Source organism: Sphaerodactylus townsendi, linkage group LG09 (assembly GCF_021028975.2).
Source record: "Sphaerodactylus townsendi isolate TG3544 linkage group LG09, MPM_Stown_v2.3, whole genome shotgun sequence".
NCBI classification, from domain to species: domain Eukaryota; kingdom Metazoa; phylum Chordata; class Lepidosauria; order Squamata; family Sphaerodactylidae; genus Sphaerodactylus; species Sphaerodactylus townsendi.
The window spans coordinates 60,832,850-60,850,076 of NC_059433.1; the positions used below are offsets into that span (position 1 = coordinate 60,832,850).

At 39.3% G+C, this 17,227-nt stretch overlaps 1 protein-coding gene across 8 annotated transcripts in view; it reads left to right on the forward strand.

Moving 5' to 3' along the window:
* SULF1 (sulfatase 1) overlaps positions 1-17,227 on the forward strand; it is a 111,352-nt gene that overhangs the window by 83,718 nt on the left and 10,407 nt on the right. For all 8 annotated transcript variants that reach the window (XM_048507152.1, XM_048507156.1, XM_048507160.1 and 5 more), the window contains 6 exons: positions 165-294; positions 10,933-11,149; positions 14,223-14,454; positions 15,689-15,785; positions 16,081-16,175; positions 17,086-17,151. In XM_048507152.1, coding sequence (XP_048363109.1) covers positions 165-294; positions 10,933-11,149; positions 14,223-14,454; positions 15,689-15,785; positions 16,081-16,175; positions 17,086-17,151 — 837 coding nt within the window. The remainder of the gene's footprint in view (positions 1-164; positions 295-10,932; positions 11,150-14,222; positions 14,455-15,688; positions 15,786-16,080; positions 16,176-17,085; positions 17,152-17,227) is intronic.

Consider the following 17,227-nt stretch of genomic DNA (forward strand, 5'->3'; position numbering starts at 1 on the left):
TAATTATCTAATAAATTATTGGTAGTTCATGTGCTTTTGGTTTGATGAGGCAGATTCTGTGACTTTCTGCTGGTCCTAGGGACAGACTGACAATTGCTTTTTCATATGTGCTATCTAAAAAAGAGGGGAAAATCCAAAATGCTGTTTCTTTCTCTTTTTTGAAGTAAATTTCTGCGCAAGAAGGAAGAACCAACCAAAAATGTTCAGCAGTCTAATCATTTGCCAAAATACGAAAGAGTAAAGGAGTTGTGTCAGCAAGCAAGGTATCAAACACCTTGTGAGCAACCGGGCCAGGTAATCTTCAAATGATTACAATATTTCATTATATGTTTTTAAAATGTGCGTCTTTGAGATACAGCGTGTTCTATGAATGACTAAATCCTTTTTTGTATGCACAGTTTTTGTGTTCCAACAATTTGTAATGACTGTGCACACTATGCACAATCCTCCTGGTGTATTCGGTTATTTGTTTGCATGATTCTATGACTGCCTGTGCTACATCTTGCCTCACTCTTAAAGCAACCCAATTCCTTCTATTTTTGTCATTCCTCAAGTAAAACTGTAATTTCTGACTGAAAATGTCCTAATCTAGTCTACTTTAGTTCACTCACACTCTGGATTGAAATATTTGAACATTCCATGATGCTTGTAGAGTACTACATAACTCTTGTTATACTGTTCGAGTGATGAGGTACCTTTTGGTTTGCTAAATATAATATCCAAAACGTCTAGTATAGACTTTAAGTATATACATTAAGTAAATATTATGTACATTATCCTATTATCTTGTTCAGAGTAACAGTTGATCAATGTAAGAAAAAATGATACATGACCTGATTTATATTGAATCAGATCCATAATCCATTAATGTCCGAATTGTCGATTCAGATTGGCAGGCTCTCTGCAGTGTCAGGTGAAGGTGTTTCACATCACCTGATCTCTTTAACTGGAGATGCTGGAGATTGAACTTGAGACTTTCTTCATGCCAAACAGAGATTCTTCCACTGCCCCCTCCCCCTCCATACGTTTTATGTTTCAAGCAGAGGCGTAGCTCCAAGGGGATGTGGGGTGCAACGCACCAGGCACACAAATCCTGTGGGGGTGTGGTGAGGGCGTTCTGGGGGTGTGGTGGGGACGTTCTGAGGTAGAATGGAGGCGTTTCGGGGCAGGACAGGGGTGGATGGAGGTGTGGTAGGGGTGGAGGACGCACCAGTGCATCGGGCACTTTTCTCCCTCGCTCCTTCAATTAGGTTTCAAGATATTCTGTAGCTGAGCAACTAACAATGAAATTAACAATGAAAAAGCAAAGTTTTTCCAGAGGGTCGTATGGAGATCTCCATATAGTATTTTAATGAATGATGGAAGCTCTTGCTACATATTTGTTTTTCAAAATCTGGTCACAATGCAGGTAAAATTGAGTAAGTTTAAATCTTACTGAAATGTATTGATTTTTACACTGGACTGAACTTTCTTATGACTTGGCAATCAACACTGAGGAGAAATGTCAGCTGCTGGAGCTGACTGACCTCTAAGTATGCCTTTCATTGAGGTAGCTTTTGTAGACTCTGTAATTAATTTCCTTATTACGTGGAAGGTATGATGGCTATCTAAAGCTGTTGCAGCATATTAAGTAAACAAAATTAATTTTATATATTTAAGTGAGAACTTTATGGCAGTTGAATGATACTGAATACAAATCACTTAGGAACTCAGTAATGGGAGCATGTCACAATTTGCCTCTGGAAGCTTGTTGTAAGTTTGAGGATGGTCTATCTCTCTTTCCACCATTGCTGCTCTTGGTAGTTCCTCAAAAAGATTCCATGGGCTCTGTTCAGGTGGAAAACTTCAGCTATGGGAGACTGGAATAGGGACTTGGACTGTGGTTGCTTGCTGTTCTGCCTTGGGAAGTGCAAGTGAAAGACTTGCATTAGTTTAGAGGGAAAATGTAAGTGTAGAAAACAGTGGTATGCAGAATTGCCTGTGCTCCTGTAGCAAGGCAATAAGGCTCCTTTTATCCAGGAACAGGATTGTAAGTAAAGCTCTGTGGCACTTGACTGTTGGTCCTGTGATTGCTGGTCCTGATCCAATCTTGGCTGAATTCCTTGGCTTGCTATACAAGAGAATGAACTGAACTGTGTGAAGCCACATACGTTGCTGGCTGTGGCAGAAGGACAAGCTAAAATGATGGCTTGAAATGTGTCTTCGCCTCAGTTTGTTTTCAGTGTTAGGAATATGTTAATAATGAAACTGTAGATAGCAAAGTCAGTTGTTTATGAGGTCTGCTTTTTTAATTAGCTCTTCATGAAGTCATCATAGGGAAAGGCTTTAAAATGCCTTGACTGGCAAAAGGCTTTTAACTTATTAGCTATACTGCTGCAGTACAAATTGTATTTGGATCATGGTTGCTAAAACTGATTTGTATGATCAGGCTATTATTACCCAGCTTTCACAGGTTGTGAACTTATTTTTAAGGAATCTCCACCAGCTGCTAAGAGTGTAGCAGCACACAAATATCTTAAAGTAGCAATGGGGAAAATAACTCGGCTTGGCAATGCTAGAGGCAGGCTAGGTAGGGATCTTTTTAGACTATGTATACCAGAAACGGCTTGAAACGTATCTGCAGAGAATTCACAAAAGTCCAAATTGCAGTTTAAATATTTTTATATAAGTTTTGGTTGCAAACAATCACACAGTGAGACGTTAAGGCACATACACACAGTTCCTAAGTATATAGATAGGGAGGAAAAGATAGGTGGGAAGATAGAATGGGATTTGGGGAAGCAGTGGGGTCATATGTTACCTAAATTCAGCTGAAGATCTTGGAGAAGAAGGCAAGGATTCAGATGACCAGCATCTGAATCCAGGCAAAGGACAAATTCATGTCTAACACCAACAAGAACAAGGGAGGTTAAGGTTAGCAATGAGCAATGAGCTTAAGGTGTGCAGGACTTTTATAGGGTGGATCGCTAGTTTGGCAGGAAAAGGAGACCTTTTGCATTAGGTTTCATTTCTTGCCTCTATGCTGGTTGCAGGGCTGAGCTAATTAGCAGCTCTATCTATTGATCTACTTCCCGGAAAAATGGGCCAATTGGTCCTAGATTACATCAGTAGCTCTGAAAGGCTTTATGTAGAGGCACTTCCTAAAGTATCTGCCTTAAGTATTTAAATTTAGCTGAGGCTTGAGTGATTTAGGATGGGATCTTGTTGTTAGGAAGATTGTATCTGAAAGGTGGGGGAAATGCAAGGAAGCAGCAATTGTTTGAGAAATGTTTTCTCAAAGGTACAGTATCAGGGACTTCCAAAGAAACAGCTTAGCGAGGTGTGGTGCTCAGGAGTTCTACAGACTCCATTATGTTAACGGAGTACTCTGGCAGGGTGAGATAATCAAAGAGGCATGTCCTTGTTATGAGACGTCCAGATAATTGCCTGGAGTAACTCATAGATTTGCACACAGATTGTTTTGCCTTAGGCTTGCTTTCACCTTGGACACTCTGCTATCCACTCATACAAACATGGAAACTGGCATTTTGCAGCACATAGCATGAGAAACAATATGAAATCCAGTATTTCATAAGGCGGGGTATACAGGGTAGGGTTACACTATTTACAGTTAAAATTTCTCTAGTTACTGTTTAGGTTGGTTTTTAGGTAACCATACATAAAACCTATATAGAGAGTGGGGACAAAAGACTTGGAAAATTCAACCTTCTTATTCACTTTGTGTGCGAGGCATAATCCATGCTGAGATTGTTTCATTTCAGAGATGTAGCTATAATGGGGCGGCATGGGGACAAGTGCCCCAGGTGGGTCACTGTTAGGTCACGTGGGGGTGGCAAATCACCTCCCACACCTCTCCTCCTCCCCCCCTTGGCCCTGCCAGGTCCCACCAGGCTCCCCAAGACTGCCAACATGCCGCCTAACGTTGTGAATGGTGGGCGCCTGACCCCGGCATGATAGAGGCCTTCTCTCCACACACGCCACCCCAAAAGCCGACCTAGATTTGTGAGTTGGGGCATGTGATGGTGACTTTGAGATGACCTGATGCAAAAAAAACTTTGGTCATGGTGGGGGAGGGCAGCCACCCTTATGGGAGGGGCGGAAAACTCAGATTTTGCCCCAGTTTACGTAACAGTTCACAGGAGAAGGTATGAAAGAGTCCCCCTTTTATGCAAAGTAGTCTCCAACAGTGAAATTCACCTGAAATGAAAAAAGAAGTTGGTTCTTTAAAATCATAATTTCAGTTTACTGTTGACGACTTCCACAATTTGAACAGAGGTAAGACCAAATCGCAGCTGAAAATGCAATTACTCATTCAATCATTCTCCCTACCCCTAAGATCCCCTTCCCCTTTTCAACTTGTCATAGAAAATGTGAACAAATGCTGGGTTTTATTACTGGCTGTAGAATCAGGAAAAATAAACAGTATGTTTATTTAAAATACATAACACTACATGTTATTTAAAATAAATAGGGAAAATGATGAACAATTTATTTACTTTATTTGTAGTCTGCCTTTCTTTTGAGACTCAGTGGATTACAAAATTTGAACAATGCACTAAAAACAATAGTGTTAAATAGTGCTGTATAGATGAAGGGTTAAATAGTGCTGTATAGATGAAGACATAATGACAAGTCCATTAATATAAACAAATCATGACTTGGACTGTGTGACAGCTAGCCCTGAAATGTTTTGTTGATGTTTTACGCTGGCTGAGTGATAATATTTCTCTCAAAAGAAACTTGAAAGAAAAAAGGAACATTTCATGGAGTTAAATTGTGGTCAAAGCTCGGCAGCCCCCTTTTGGCAACCAAGAAGAAGTGCAGTGATAACTTCATGAACATGAATAAAAATAGCCAGTCTCTCATTTTGAGAAAAATCACCCAATTTTGCTAAAACACAGACTTCAGGGCTCTATTTTTAAATTTATGGGCAAAATGAAGACTTGAATAGTAAGTTTTTTTTCATGGCTGGGAAAAATGAGATTCTCCTGGCTAGACACTAACTGACAACATATTAGTCTGAAGGCAAGCTGTTGAGGCACTATGTTGTCCTGTTGTAGCAATAACAAAATTACTAAAGCATAATTCAAGGCAGTTTTTTCAAGGCAGTTTTCTCTCTCTCTCTCTCTCTCTCTCTCTCTCTCTCTCTCTGGCCAATGGTAGAGTCCAGGGAATTCTTTGTAAAAGGGATCCTTCACGTTCACTGTGGTGGTACTGTATGTGTAGATTGGGTCTGAGGGTCTGCATGTGAAGTGTTTGGAGGATTCAGTACTATTTCTTGTTGAAATGTCTTGATTTTTGACTTAGGATAAACGATGCCTTCATCTGCAGTGATTTTCCATTAAAAAATTAATTCAGTTTATCACATTGGCCCTTTCAGCACAACACAAATAAAACATTTTGAGGAAAGAAATAAAATGTTTCTTCAGACAAGTTACACACATCTTTTAGCCCAAAATGTTTTGGAAATGTTTCATTTCTGCCTTAAATTGTTTTTACTTGGATACGGTAAGCTAACGATCTTTTTTCACAAAATGTTTTCAAAACATTTCCTGCTTGCTGTGCAAATATCAGGAAATATTTTATTTCTCCCACTCCATTTTTAAGCTCTCACTTTCATTTCTTTGCTGCCTGCCCTTTTCTGCTGCTTCAGTAATCTCTGTGCTGTCCACCATTTGCTGAAGTTTCCTACTGTGTTTTCTCATCTGGCATTGAAGAAGAAGAGTTTGGATTCATACGCACATTCCTCTCCTTTAAGGAGACTCAAGGTGGCTTACAAGCTCCTTTACCTTACACTCCCCACAACAGAAACCTTGTGAGGTAGGTGGGACTGAGAGAGTTCCAAAGGTCATCGAGCAGTAATGTAGGAGTGGGGGAACACATCTGGTTCACCAGATAAACCTCTGCCACTCAGGTGGAGGAGTGGGAATCAAACATGGTTCTCTGGATTAGAATCCACCCTCTGTTAACCATTACACCAGCTGTCCTCCTTTTACGTCATTGCTGTGCACTAATAAATTCATTTTTGCCTACCAATTATATGAACATGCCGTTTTTCCTTTTAAAATGTTTTTTGTGTGTGAGGTAGATTCAATGCTATTTAGATACGACATGCTACGTAGGAACGGCAAGGCTACACAGATTTCGAGTCTCCACAGCTTCAAAGATACATCTCTGTGTTCAAAAAAACATTTTCAACAGAAATACTTAATTTTTCCAAGACAAAACTCATGAAAATGATTCTTTTCCAAATGTTTCCAAAACATTTGGCAGATGTTTTAATGCTTTCTGTAAAAAAAAAGCCATTGTTTGCCCAAGCTTAAGTTCAGCTGGACTATACAGATCAGTAATTCTTCATATTACGTAGGGTCCAGTGAAACTTACTGATTCCTTATTTTGTATTTATTCCCCCTTACGCAACCACACATACCCTCTTCCTGTTTGCACCCTTCTGCAGATATATCTGCTGGTTGAACGTGATGGAGCAGATGGAGCAGATAGAGTATAGGGCTGGGATAACCAGGTTCAAATCTCGACTCTTCCATTGAAGTTTGCTGGTGACCCTAGGGCAGTCACACACACTCAGCCTAACTTACCTTACAGGGTTGTTGTGAGGAGAAAATGGAGAAGAAAATAACAATATAAGCTGCTGTTGGTCATTCTCGTGAGAATATAGATGAAGGAAATAATTTTTTGTCCATGTGACAAAATACATCTCCCAAAAAGGTATGCCACTAAACAGATATTCTGACTTACGGTAGTTTGGATGCAACAGTACAAAGCCCATCAAGAATTCACTGAACTCTTCAGACTAAGCCTACATATGTTTCAGCCATGCCTAACAAAATCTTTGTCTTCAGCTCTTCTGATTTTTGAGTCACCCACTGTTTATCTGTGTTTACAGTGTTGGGCTCTGCTCCAGTCCTATATGGGATCAGAACACCATGACATTGGAGGGTATCTAAATTATTTAGTGACTTTGCGTTAGGAAGAAGAGGCAGCTGTTTTTAAGTTATGCAATCTAGCAAGAAAATTGTATTTCTGCTTACATGGATGTATTGCGCGTCTGCTTCCACTTACAGTTCATTTTTCTAGCTGTACAGAAAATGCCTGTTTGGATAGCAGCAGAACAAACTTAACTTCACTTTTGTCTATTTTTGGAGAATTTCTTTATCAAGTATTTTTCTCTTTTTTTGTTATTCCATTCTTATTAATCCTTGGGTTGTGGGTTAGTATGGCTGGGGTGAGCGTTTGTTGTCTTTTACAGGGCAGTTTTTAGTAAAAAAAGAAAAGAAAAGAAAAAGAACTAACATTTGGTGTGTTCAGTAAACTATTACCAAACCTGACTACTTGTTCTTTCCCATCTGAAGATCCTGAAATACATTCCTAGAGAAATGTTTAATTCTATACCAGGAAATCCCATTGCCAAAAGATTGACCACTAGTCTGATCCAGCTGGGTTCTTCATATGTATTGAATCCCAAGTTGTCAGTGTCCTATCCATAGAAATTTTGTCATTCTCTTATTAGAACCACCTGGAAGTTACAAGATAGTGGACTAACTTTCAAGTGTCACAGAACTCATTCTCTGACTGTTGAACAAAAAAGGAAGGAGGGGCTTGTCTGGAATCATGCAAACTTTTTAGATGGTTTTTGCAGAATAATTGAGTTAGCTTGTGATTACTGCAGAACATTTCAGATTGCTCTTCTGCCCTAAAGCCAATTTCATCTAGCTGAATATTAATATAAGTGGGAAATGGCTAAAACTAGATTCTTATTCCCTTTCCTTCAGCATGACTATAAATAGATCCTTAATTATTTGAAACAAAATTAAGTCTTTATTAAAACATATTGCAAGATTCCCTGGAATTCTAACACCAACTCTGCTTTAGTGAGCTATTACTTGGCTGTAGAATACTAGTTTGAGCTTATTCATCGAACTCACAAATTATTTTCAGCCATGTGTGCCATCTTGTGGCCATTATTCTTCATCCTATATATATTTTATGATTTGTAGCTTTACAAGTCTGATATTTTACATTTTTCACCTGATAATTCTTCTATGAATTTTAGAAAAAAACCTTACTGCTAGCTCCAGTCCATTCCCTATTTCTGCCCCATTTTGCCTTCTGTTAATCTATTAGCCTTACTAATATAAAACAAATGTAGGCAAATGAAACTTCTAACAGAGCCTTTTCCAGGGCCAGAGAAGTGAGGGGATGTGCAAGACCAGCTCTTAGGTAACATGTGTGCTCATCTGGCCAGGCTGGACATTAACTAATGAGCTGGCAATAAGGGAGTGTTGGAGGTTGAAAGGAATTATGCCAGCTGGCTGGGGTAGTTTAGCTAAGCAAGGATGCTGGTTTGGATTGCAAGATGAGAAAGGCATGCTCTACTGTGGCCAGACAGTATTCAAGTATGCTAAACTGAAGAAAAAAAACCGGAAAAATGTTGTGTGGGATTTGGGGTGGTGGTGGTAATTATGAACCCCTAAATGAAAGAAAATTGGATGCCTATAAAATTGGAACACCTGACCCAGTCTTCACCAAACATGGGGGTTCTTATAAAGAGAGGTATCTGCAGCTCCACTGCAAATCCGGTGCTTCTAACTTGGAAAACAACCCCCTCCCCAGAGCCCTGAACAGATTTGCCATAGACATGGAGCCATTCCCTTTACAAGTTGAAGGGAATGGAGGTTAAGCTAGTTAATGAGGATTTTTTCAAGGCTTGACGAGGGATGACTATTTTTAAGACAGAGGAACCAAATTTACCATATAGCTGATGGTATAAAAGAACCCCTGAGTTTGGTGAAGTTTGGGTCAGGGGATCCAAATTTGGCCCCCCAAATTTGCCTCCATTGTTTCTAAGGGAGGATAGATGTAGGCATCCCCTTTGGGGGTCTATAAAATTGGACCCCCTCACCTAATTTTCACCAAACCTGGGGGTTTCTATAATCTATACTACAAATTTGGTGGCTCTACCTCAAAACCTGCCCTCCACAGGGCCCTGCAAATATCTCCCATGGGGTTTAATAGACCTGAACATTTTTGGATATTTTTTAAAAAGCCAGAAAAAAAATACCCCATAAACAGTCTGCCTAGTAAACATTGTGATGTGATGTTACCCCATGGGTCATTTATTTATTTATTTACTAGCAGGGCACCCGTGCTTCGCTACGCATACTTCATCACAGGCTCTCTATGAATTTCGGGGTGACATTCAGCATACTTCTTTACAGCCTGTTTGTAAACTTTGGGGTGACATGCAGCATATTTCCTCACAGCCTTCTGTGGACTGATGGGTTTCGCTCTCTTTCAACTGGTGGGCTCATGTGGAATCAGCCATTGTATATTTGGGATGCAGAAAGGAATTGGATGTTCTGCAATTGGATGCTGATGAGTGAGAAGGCTGTGAAGAGGTTCAGGGTAGGGTTGAAGGGCAGGGAGTTGGACTGTACCGCCACTGCAGCACATTCCTGGGGGACTCATCCCGCCACTTCAGAACACAACACAAGCACAGGGTGATCAGAGGCCGAGAACAATAAACTTGTCTCCACAGTAAGCAATCTGATGTCCATTTGCAAAAACCGACAAATGTTTAGTAGTCCAAGGTGATAGTGTGGTTTGTAATCTGTTTTGATAGTATTTGGCTGTAGCAGTGTTGTTATCGTGAGGATGGGTGGAGGAGTACTTTTTCACAGCCTGTCTTTTAACTTCGGGGTGACATTCAGCATACTTTTTTGCAGCCTGTTTGTGAACTTTGGGGTGACATGCAGCATATTTCCTCACAGCCTGTCTGTGGACTGATGGGTTTGTTTTCAAATAGATTCATGGGCGTTGTGGAGGGCGGTGGTAGAGTGCAGTTAGTGAAGGTCATGAAGCTGGTGGTGTTGAACTGTCACCCTTAGAATGTTCGTGCAGCATGTCTGTGGACTGAGCGGTTGGTTTGCCCTAGAATGTTCGCGCAGATGGCCAGAGATGAGCAGTTAAAACAGCAAATAGGTAATAAATCGAGTGAATATTTTGGGAAATCCTTTCTTAGTGAGCACTTGGAGTACATAAAGAACAGGTGTGCCAAATTTCATGTGTGTGGCTTTGGTGGTTTTTGAGTTCTGTTGATGAGTCGATGAGTCAGTGAGTGGTATTTTGCATGTATATATATACAGATATTTGTTTATAGTTTATATTTAGTATACCGCCCACCCCCAGAGGGCTCTCAGCAGTGTACAACATCGGATAAAACAGTAAAACTATTCAAACATATAGATTAGTTAAAACCGTCCTTAGATGACGAAAACAGCCTAATTCCTGGAAGTGATCAGAAAACCTACAACCCACCCTCAGGGAAGGTACTCACTTCAGCAGCCACCATCCCCCACCCCCCCAGGCCTGGTGGAACAACTCTGTTTTGCAGGCCCTGTGGAACTGCTGAAGACCTCACAGGGCCTGGATGGTTGGAGGCAGAGTGTTCCACCAGGCTTGGCCAAGGCACTCAAGGCCCTGGCCCAGGTGGAGGCCAGCCACATGATAGAGGGGCCGGGGACAACCAATAAGTTGGCCTCTGCCAAACGGCTGATTCAGGACATAAGGGGACAGATGGTCCTTGAGGTAATGACCCGGTGCTTGCATAGGAGGCCATTATAGTGAGAAAAATTATATTTTCTAAGGGGGAAAGCTTATGAAAGCTGTATTTGCTTCTAAAGTTTGGTATATTGTAGATTCCCTTACCCCAGCATGTATTTGAAATAAGTATTTAGTCAGATTTGTTTTGGCTAGCATTTTTTAGATTGTATTAGTAATCCAGGTTTTCCTGGCATGTTGAACAAGAAGGTGAAAAGAAACGTAATAATCCCTAGAAAGATCTTAATTTCATTGTTTTCCCCAAAACAACTTGGAAGTACATTTGAACAACTGGTTTGTTTTGTTTTCATGCAGAAATGGCAGTGCATTGAAGACACATCTGGCAAACTTCGTATTCACAAGTGCAAGGTGCCCAGTGACATCCTTGCCATCAGAAAGAGAACTCGAAGCATACACTCTTGGGGATACAGCAGCAATGAAAACGAATGTGACTGTGGTGAACCTGAATACCGCAACAGCAGAGCCCAAAGGAAAATTCAAAGACCCTTTTTGAGAAATCCTGGTGCACAAAGTAGGTGACAGGAGTAGATCGTGAGCTTTCAGAAAAGTCAAGCAATATTGTTGCAAATTTAAAATCTGGCATATTTACATGCAAGATACTGATTAATAAAAATGATGCTGGTATAATGTGATTATTCGATATAAGTGCATTAAGTTGAATATAGTAATCAAGAACCTCATCCAGCATTGGCAGAATGGTAACAACTAAGGGCATGTATTGCTTGCCTTTGTGTCCTCACTGAAGAGGGCAATATTAGAAAGTGAGTCAGTTTAGGGGCCTGTGAGATGCTGGCCAGTGCAGTGGCGAGATGATGGCTATGGAATTGCCATTGAAGTTCATGGGCCCCTGCCCTTTGTGACCACTAGAAAGTCCTCAGAAACTTTCTGTAGAGGGGTCCCCAATCTTTCTCAATCTGCATACATCTTTGGAATACTAATACATGTTGGTAGAGCAAGCCATAAAATGGCAGCAACAAGAGGTGGCGCCAAACAAGAAAATGTCCAGGAGTGTGGTCATGCATAATTCTGATATTGACTCTTGAACATTTCAGGACTAAGTTCTGCTTAACAGGATGCCTTTTTACATGAACATATTGTATGGGATTCACCATGCAAAGTGGCCATGGCTGTGGAGTAATCTGTTCTTTGTGCTCTCATTTAGCTGAGTTAATGTGCTTCCAGGGAGTCCTTTAGTTAGCTTTTAAAAGTACTGAATTGAGCCACCAACATCAACTATGAACATGCTTACTTGTGGGGGACGGGTAAGAATTTCTAGTATGTTTTAAAGGTTCAACAAAAAGTATAGATTTCATAACTGTATCTGCAATGGGTATCTGAGGAAGTGTGCATGCACATGAAAGCTTATATGAAGACTAACACTTTGTTGGTCTTAAAGATGCCACTAAACTCAAACTTTTTCTCTGCTGTATCAGATTAACATGGCTAACCTCCTGAATCTGCAATGCAGAGTTCCTAAACATGTTGTTTTCAAAATATATATAATATATATATGGCTCAGATTAGGAGCCACATGTGTTTATAAAGACTAGTTCTTGTTTTGATGGCTTTTTATTGTATTATATTTATTTACTTCATTTATAGCCCACCTTTTTCATTAAGACTCAAGGAGGATTACAAAAGACAATTTGATCAGATGGCACAAAACATGTATTAGCAATGCAGTAGGACTGGGATTATAGAAATTAAAAAACAATGAAACAGAAAATGATCAGACTCATTACATACTATAAACAATTAAGAGAATGGATTACAAAGATACTAGACAGTGCAGTAAAAACATGATGATAAATAGAATAAATATTTCCCTATATTACCTTTCTAGACTATTATAAAATAACCCTTCTGGACTGTTCCATTATACTTTAGTTCATATCCCTTTATAAAATTGCACTTTCACACATTTTGCAGAAGGCAGGTGTAACATATCCAGGCACTTAGGCACATTCAGGTTGTAGAATGTTGACAGCCCAAAGGGTTAACATGGAACTCCATGTGATTGGCTAGAGAGAACTACAGAGCATTCTTTGCGAGAGCATTGAGAGTTCTGAGGGGAGAACTGATTTGAATGCCAGTGTAAATGGTTGTTCTGCTGTAGCTTCCTTCTCTAAAGGCTGAGGGCCAGTTCTGAGTGATCTGAGCTACTCTGATTAAGTGCCAGTAAGGACAGCTTTAAATTAGGGAATCTGTGCCAAGGTTCTGATAGGCTAGTTTGTGGAGAATTTAAGTGACTGTAACAACTTGAAGGCACTAAAGATAGTAACCTGTGTGAAGATGTAAACTGTGTGAACTGTAAAAAGATAATGAAACAACTTGTAAGATATTAACCTCTCAGAAACCAGTTTCTTCTATATAATTTCAGTTTTATCCTCTGTCAGAAAAACTTCATGATTTCTTGTGAATAAAAACTTTTGATTCTTTGTTTAAACTTTGCAAGCCCCTGGTGCCAGTTTATTATCTTTCTCTGAAAGAAAGGAAAAGATTATTTTGGTGTCCTTGCAGAGCTGCCATTCTTACTGTTTAATTTAATTTGTGGAATTGGGAAAATGCAAAGTGTATATACGAAGTCTACATTATCACATTCACATTACTGTGTTGCATATTGACAAACAAAAGGGCAATTCAGTTAAAGCATAATTGACCATAGAATTTTGGAGGAAAAATATCCTCAGAGCACCACTCAGTCCCACTCTCCCTCTCATAGCAGGTCTTCTTGCCAGCACACTCCACAGCAGAGAATTTGTATGTTCAGGCAGGTGCAGCTTATCTATTTGCCGGATGGCAACCGCAGAAGCTTTGCTCAGTTGAACAAAGCTGTTGTGATGGAGTGCCCAAGTTAGAGGGAGAACATAGGCTATGATTTTCCAAGCAACCACTTAGGACGGTATGCAGGTAATTGCTTACTAAATCTTTAATCTGCTGCCAAGTGCATGAGAGAATTTTACAACATATGCACACTTATAAAAATCCAGGCAGTGTGTTAAAATTTTCACTGGCAGAACATCATAGGGCCAGCTCTCATTGGCACATTACTCTTGTTTGAGTCCCTCCATTTTTGTAAAGTGCTGTACCAGTGAAGGTGTATTGTGTCTTTCCCCCTGTACCTGTGGGAATCTTTTCTTACCACTTTTGAGAGTCTTGCAAAAGTAGCAACAGAAGGCCATGGTGTGGTGATAGAGTACACACATTGAATGTAGAAACGTGTACATTTATTAGTTAAAATATGTCAGTAAGTGTTAAGAAAGACATTGCTTGTCTGATACTCTGAAGAATGGATGCTAGTCAGAACAGGTAATACTGAACCAAAGGAATGGATGGTATAAGTCTCCTTCATATGTTCATGACTCTATTTGAGCTAGCATTGACATGTGAGAGTTCAGGTGGCTGCAGAATACCAATGCAGGGAAATAATATGTGTTGTTTGGATGGAGGTATATTGCGGTAAGTATGAATTTACTGCCACTTATTCTGCATCAGTCTAAGGTCCACCTTGGGGGGGGGGGCGCATTGAAATAATATACTGTTTAGTTATCTAATGGTATGGCTGTGTTCTTTTTGCAACATAGAATACAAACCCCGATTTGTTCACACTCGCCAGACTCGTTCCTTGTCTGTGGAATTAGAAGGGGAAATATATGATATTAACCTGGAGGAAGAGGAACTTCACATTCTTCAGCCCAAAAGCATCGTTAAGCGGCATGGAAGTCACAGTGCAGAAGATACCTCTGGCAATGCAGGAATGCTAGCAGATGGGATCAACACTATTGGCCAACCAGAGTCTGTCAGAGTGACACACAAGTAAGAGCGATTTTGCTGCTATTATGATGATTGGGGGTTTTTTTTAGGAACACAAAGCTGCCTGTTACAGTAAGACCATTAGTCTGTCAATGTCAGTATTGCCTAATATGACTGACAGTATCGTAATCTACTGCCTAATCTTTTTTTTAATTGAGATGCTAGAGATTGAACCTGTAGCTCCCCCACAAAGCACCATCAGTGTACATGGAGGTTTACAGATTAGCATCAGCAAAGATGGAGGTACATGGAGGTTTACAGATTAGCATCAGCAAAGCCTACCCTCAGAGTTTACAATCTTACAATCTAAATGTTGACCATGGAGGATAGAAAGACAAAGGTAATGCAAATAGAGATAAGTATACTTAGGCTACATTTTGATTGTGGATCCAGACTTGGAGGTTAAGCCAGAGAATTCACAAGTTAAGGAAGGGTTTGAAGGAAAAGGGGTAACTGACTCCATGTAGACATTCACGGAGGACCTTTAGGCATGAATGAGCAGCATCATTTAAAAGAAAAGGGAAAATCAAGCCATCTGGTATACATGGAGGAGCAAAGAACTTGATCCAGAGTATGTTGGGTTTTTAGAATATTGGTAATACAGGCCCCTTCTGCACATGCGGAATAATGCATATTCAATCCACTTACACAATTGTTTGAAAATGGATTTTGCTATTCCACACAGTAAAATCCAGCTTCAAAATGGATTGAAAGTGCATTATTCTGCATGTGCAGAAGGGGCTACAAACAAAATATAGATTAAAGGAGTGGGGAAAGCTTTTCTGCCGTTGATAGATGAAAAGTAACCCTTCATTTGAACAATAAACTATGTGACCAGAAAGAAATTCACCCAGATCTCCTTTACCCCATTCCTTCCAATGTTAACTTTCTAACATTAAAAAAATCAGTATTGTATAACTGGAGTGTTTTATTGGCAGGGCTTGAATTGTGTTTCTTCTCATTTTAAGTTTTATCTAATCACAATTTGTAATCCTTTTGATAATCATACCTAAAGATGCGATGCTACAGGATCAGAGGCCTTACATCAATTATTTGAATTCTTTTTTTTTGTTATAAGAGCAGTGGTTGACCAGATTACCTCATGCCAGTTGTCTTTTATAGGATTCTGGAAATGCAGCAATACGTGTTATTGTTTAATTTCATCACCGTTGCACACACAAGTCAGTAGTGAATAATTTTCACAGGTAATTTTCTTCTACCTATTTTGTCTTTGTAGGTGCTTTATCCTTCCAAATGATTCCATTCATTGTGAGAGGGAAATATACCAATCAGCCAGAGCCTGGAAGGACCACAAAGCCTACATAGACAAAGAGGTGAGAAGACCATTTCCTTCACTGAGAACTTGTACTTATACCTTGCCATGGAATAATGTGGCAAAAGTAAATCAGCTAAAATGTTGCATTAGAAAATGAACGATCGAGGTCCTTCTTATACAGAAACAGACGGGATGGCCACGAATGGGGTCATCATAACTTGGTCTGAGTTAACCCTTATTGGAAATAAGCACTGGTTTTAATGTGGAAACATGTTCAAGATGTATCATTAGGAGTGCAAAAGGTGTAACAGAGAATCTTCGTCATTATTCCTGCATATTTATGCCATTTGCAGATTGAGGCTCTCCAAGATAAAATCAAGAATTTGAGAGAAGTTAGAGGACATCTAAAAAGACAAAAACCTGATGAATGTGATTGCAGCAAAAAGAGGTAGAGAATTGTCTTTTTCATGTATGCTGGTTGCACGGCAACCATATATGAATAAAATCAGTGTACTGTGTTAATGGGCCTGATTTTTGTGGTATAAGGTGTAGCATAACTATAAAGACCATTTTGCTCAACTTCTATTCCTATTCTTTTTTCCTCTGTTTAATAAACATCAACTGTACGGAATGCCAAATGCAACAGATAAATATATTTGTGGGAAAAGAACTTGAAATAAGTGGTCCCAATAAATTCAGAATAGAGCTTTTGGTTTTCTAAAGAGACAATTTTATATAATGAGTTTGGACTATATTAATTGCTGTAAATTTTTGTTGGAGCCATTTCACTAGCAGCGATGCTTTGCTCTAGTGGGAGGAGCTTTTTTTAACACAAGATCCTATTGTGTCAGAAAGGATTCATTGCATTTGAGAAAAGTACAGTTGGTAGCAGACACTGGTAGCAGTGTCTATGGGATCTAATCCAATATTTTGTATTTATGTGATTGTCTCTATAAACAAACTGGATTCCATTCTATAATAGAATTTTATATAAATGGTTGAAATTGTTTAGTAACTGATACATGAAAGTTTTTTTTAATGAAGCTGCTAGTGTAATGGGTTTTCTACAGACATTTCAAGGAATTTAAACTATATATATAGCATTATAATTATAATTATAGTTGTATATGTATATGTGTGTATATATATAGTTATGCACATAGCTATAACTATATATCTTAAGGGTTAATATTATGAAAATTTTATTTTCCCATGAGCCCTTCGGGGGAGGGCGGTCTATAAACCCAATTAATAATAATAATAATAATAATAATGATGATGATGATGATAATGATAATGATAATGATAATGATAATGATAATGATAATGATGATGATGATGATAATGTTTCCTTTTAGCTATTACAATAAAGAAAAGGGAGCAAAGCCTCAAGAGAATCATAAGAGTCACCTTCATCCATTCAAGTAAGCCCCTCTCTTTTTCTCCCTGTTCACAAGTGTATGCTTGATTTTTATTTGTATGTCCATTGAGCGATTCTCA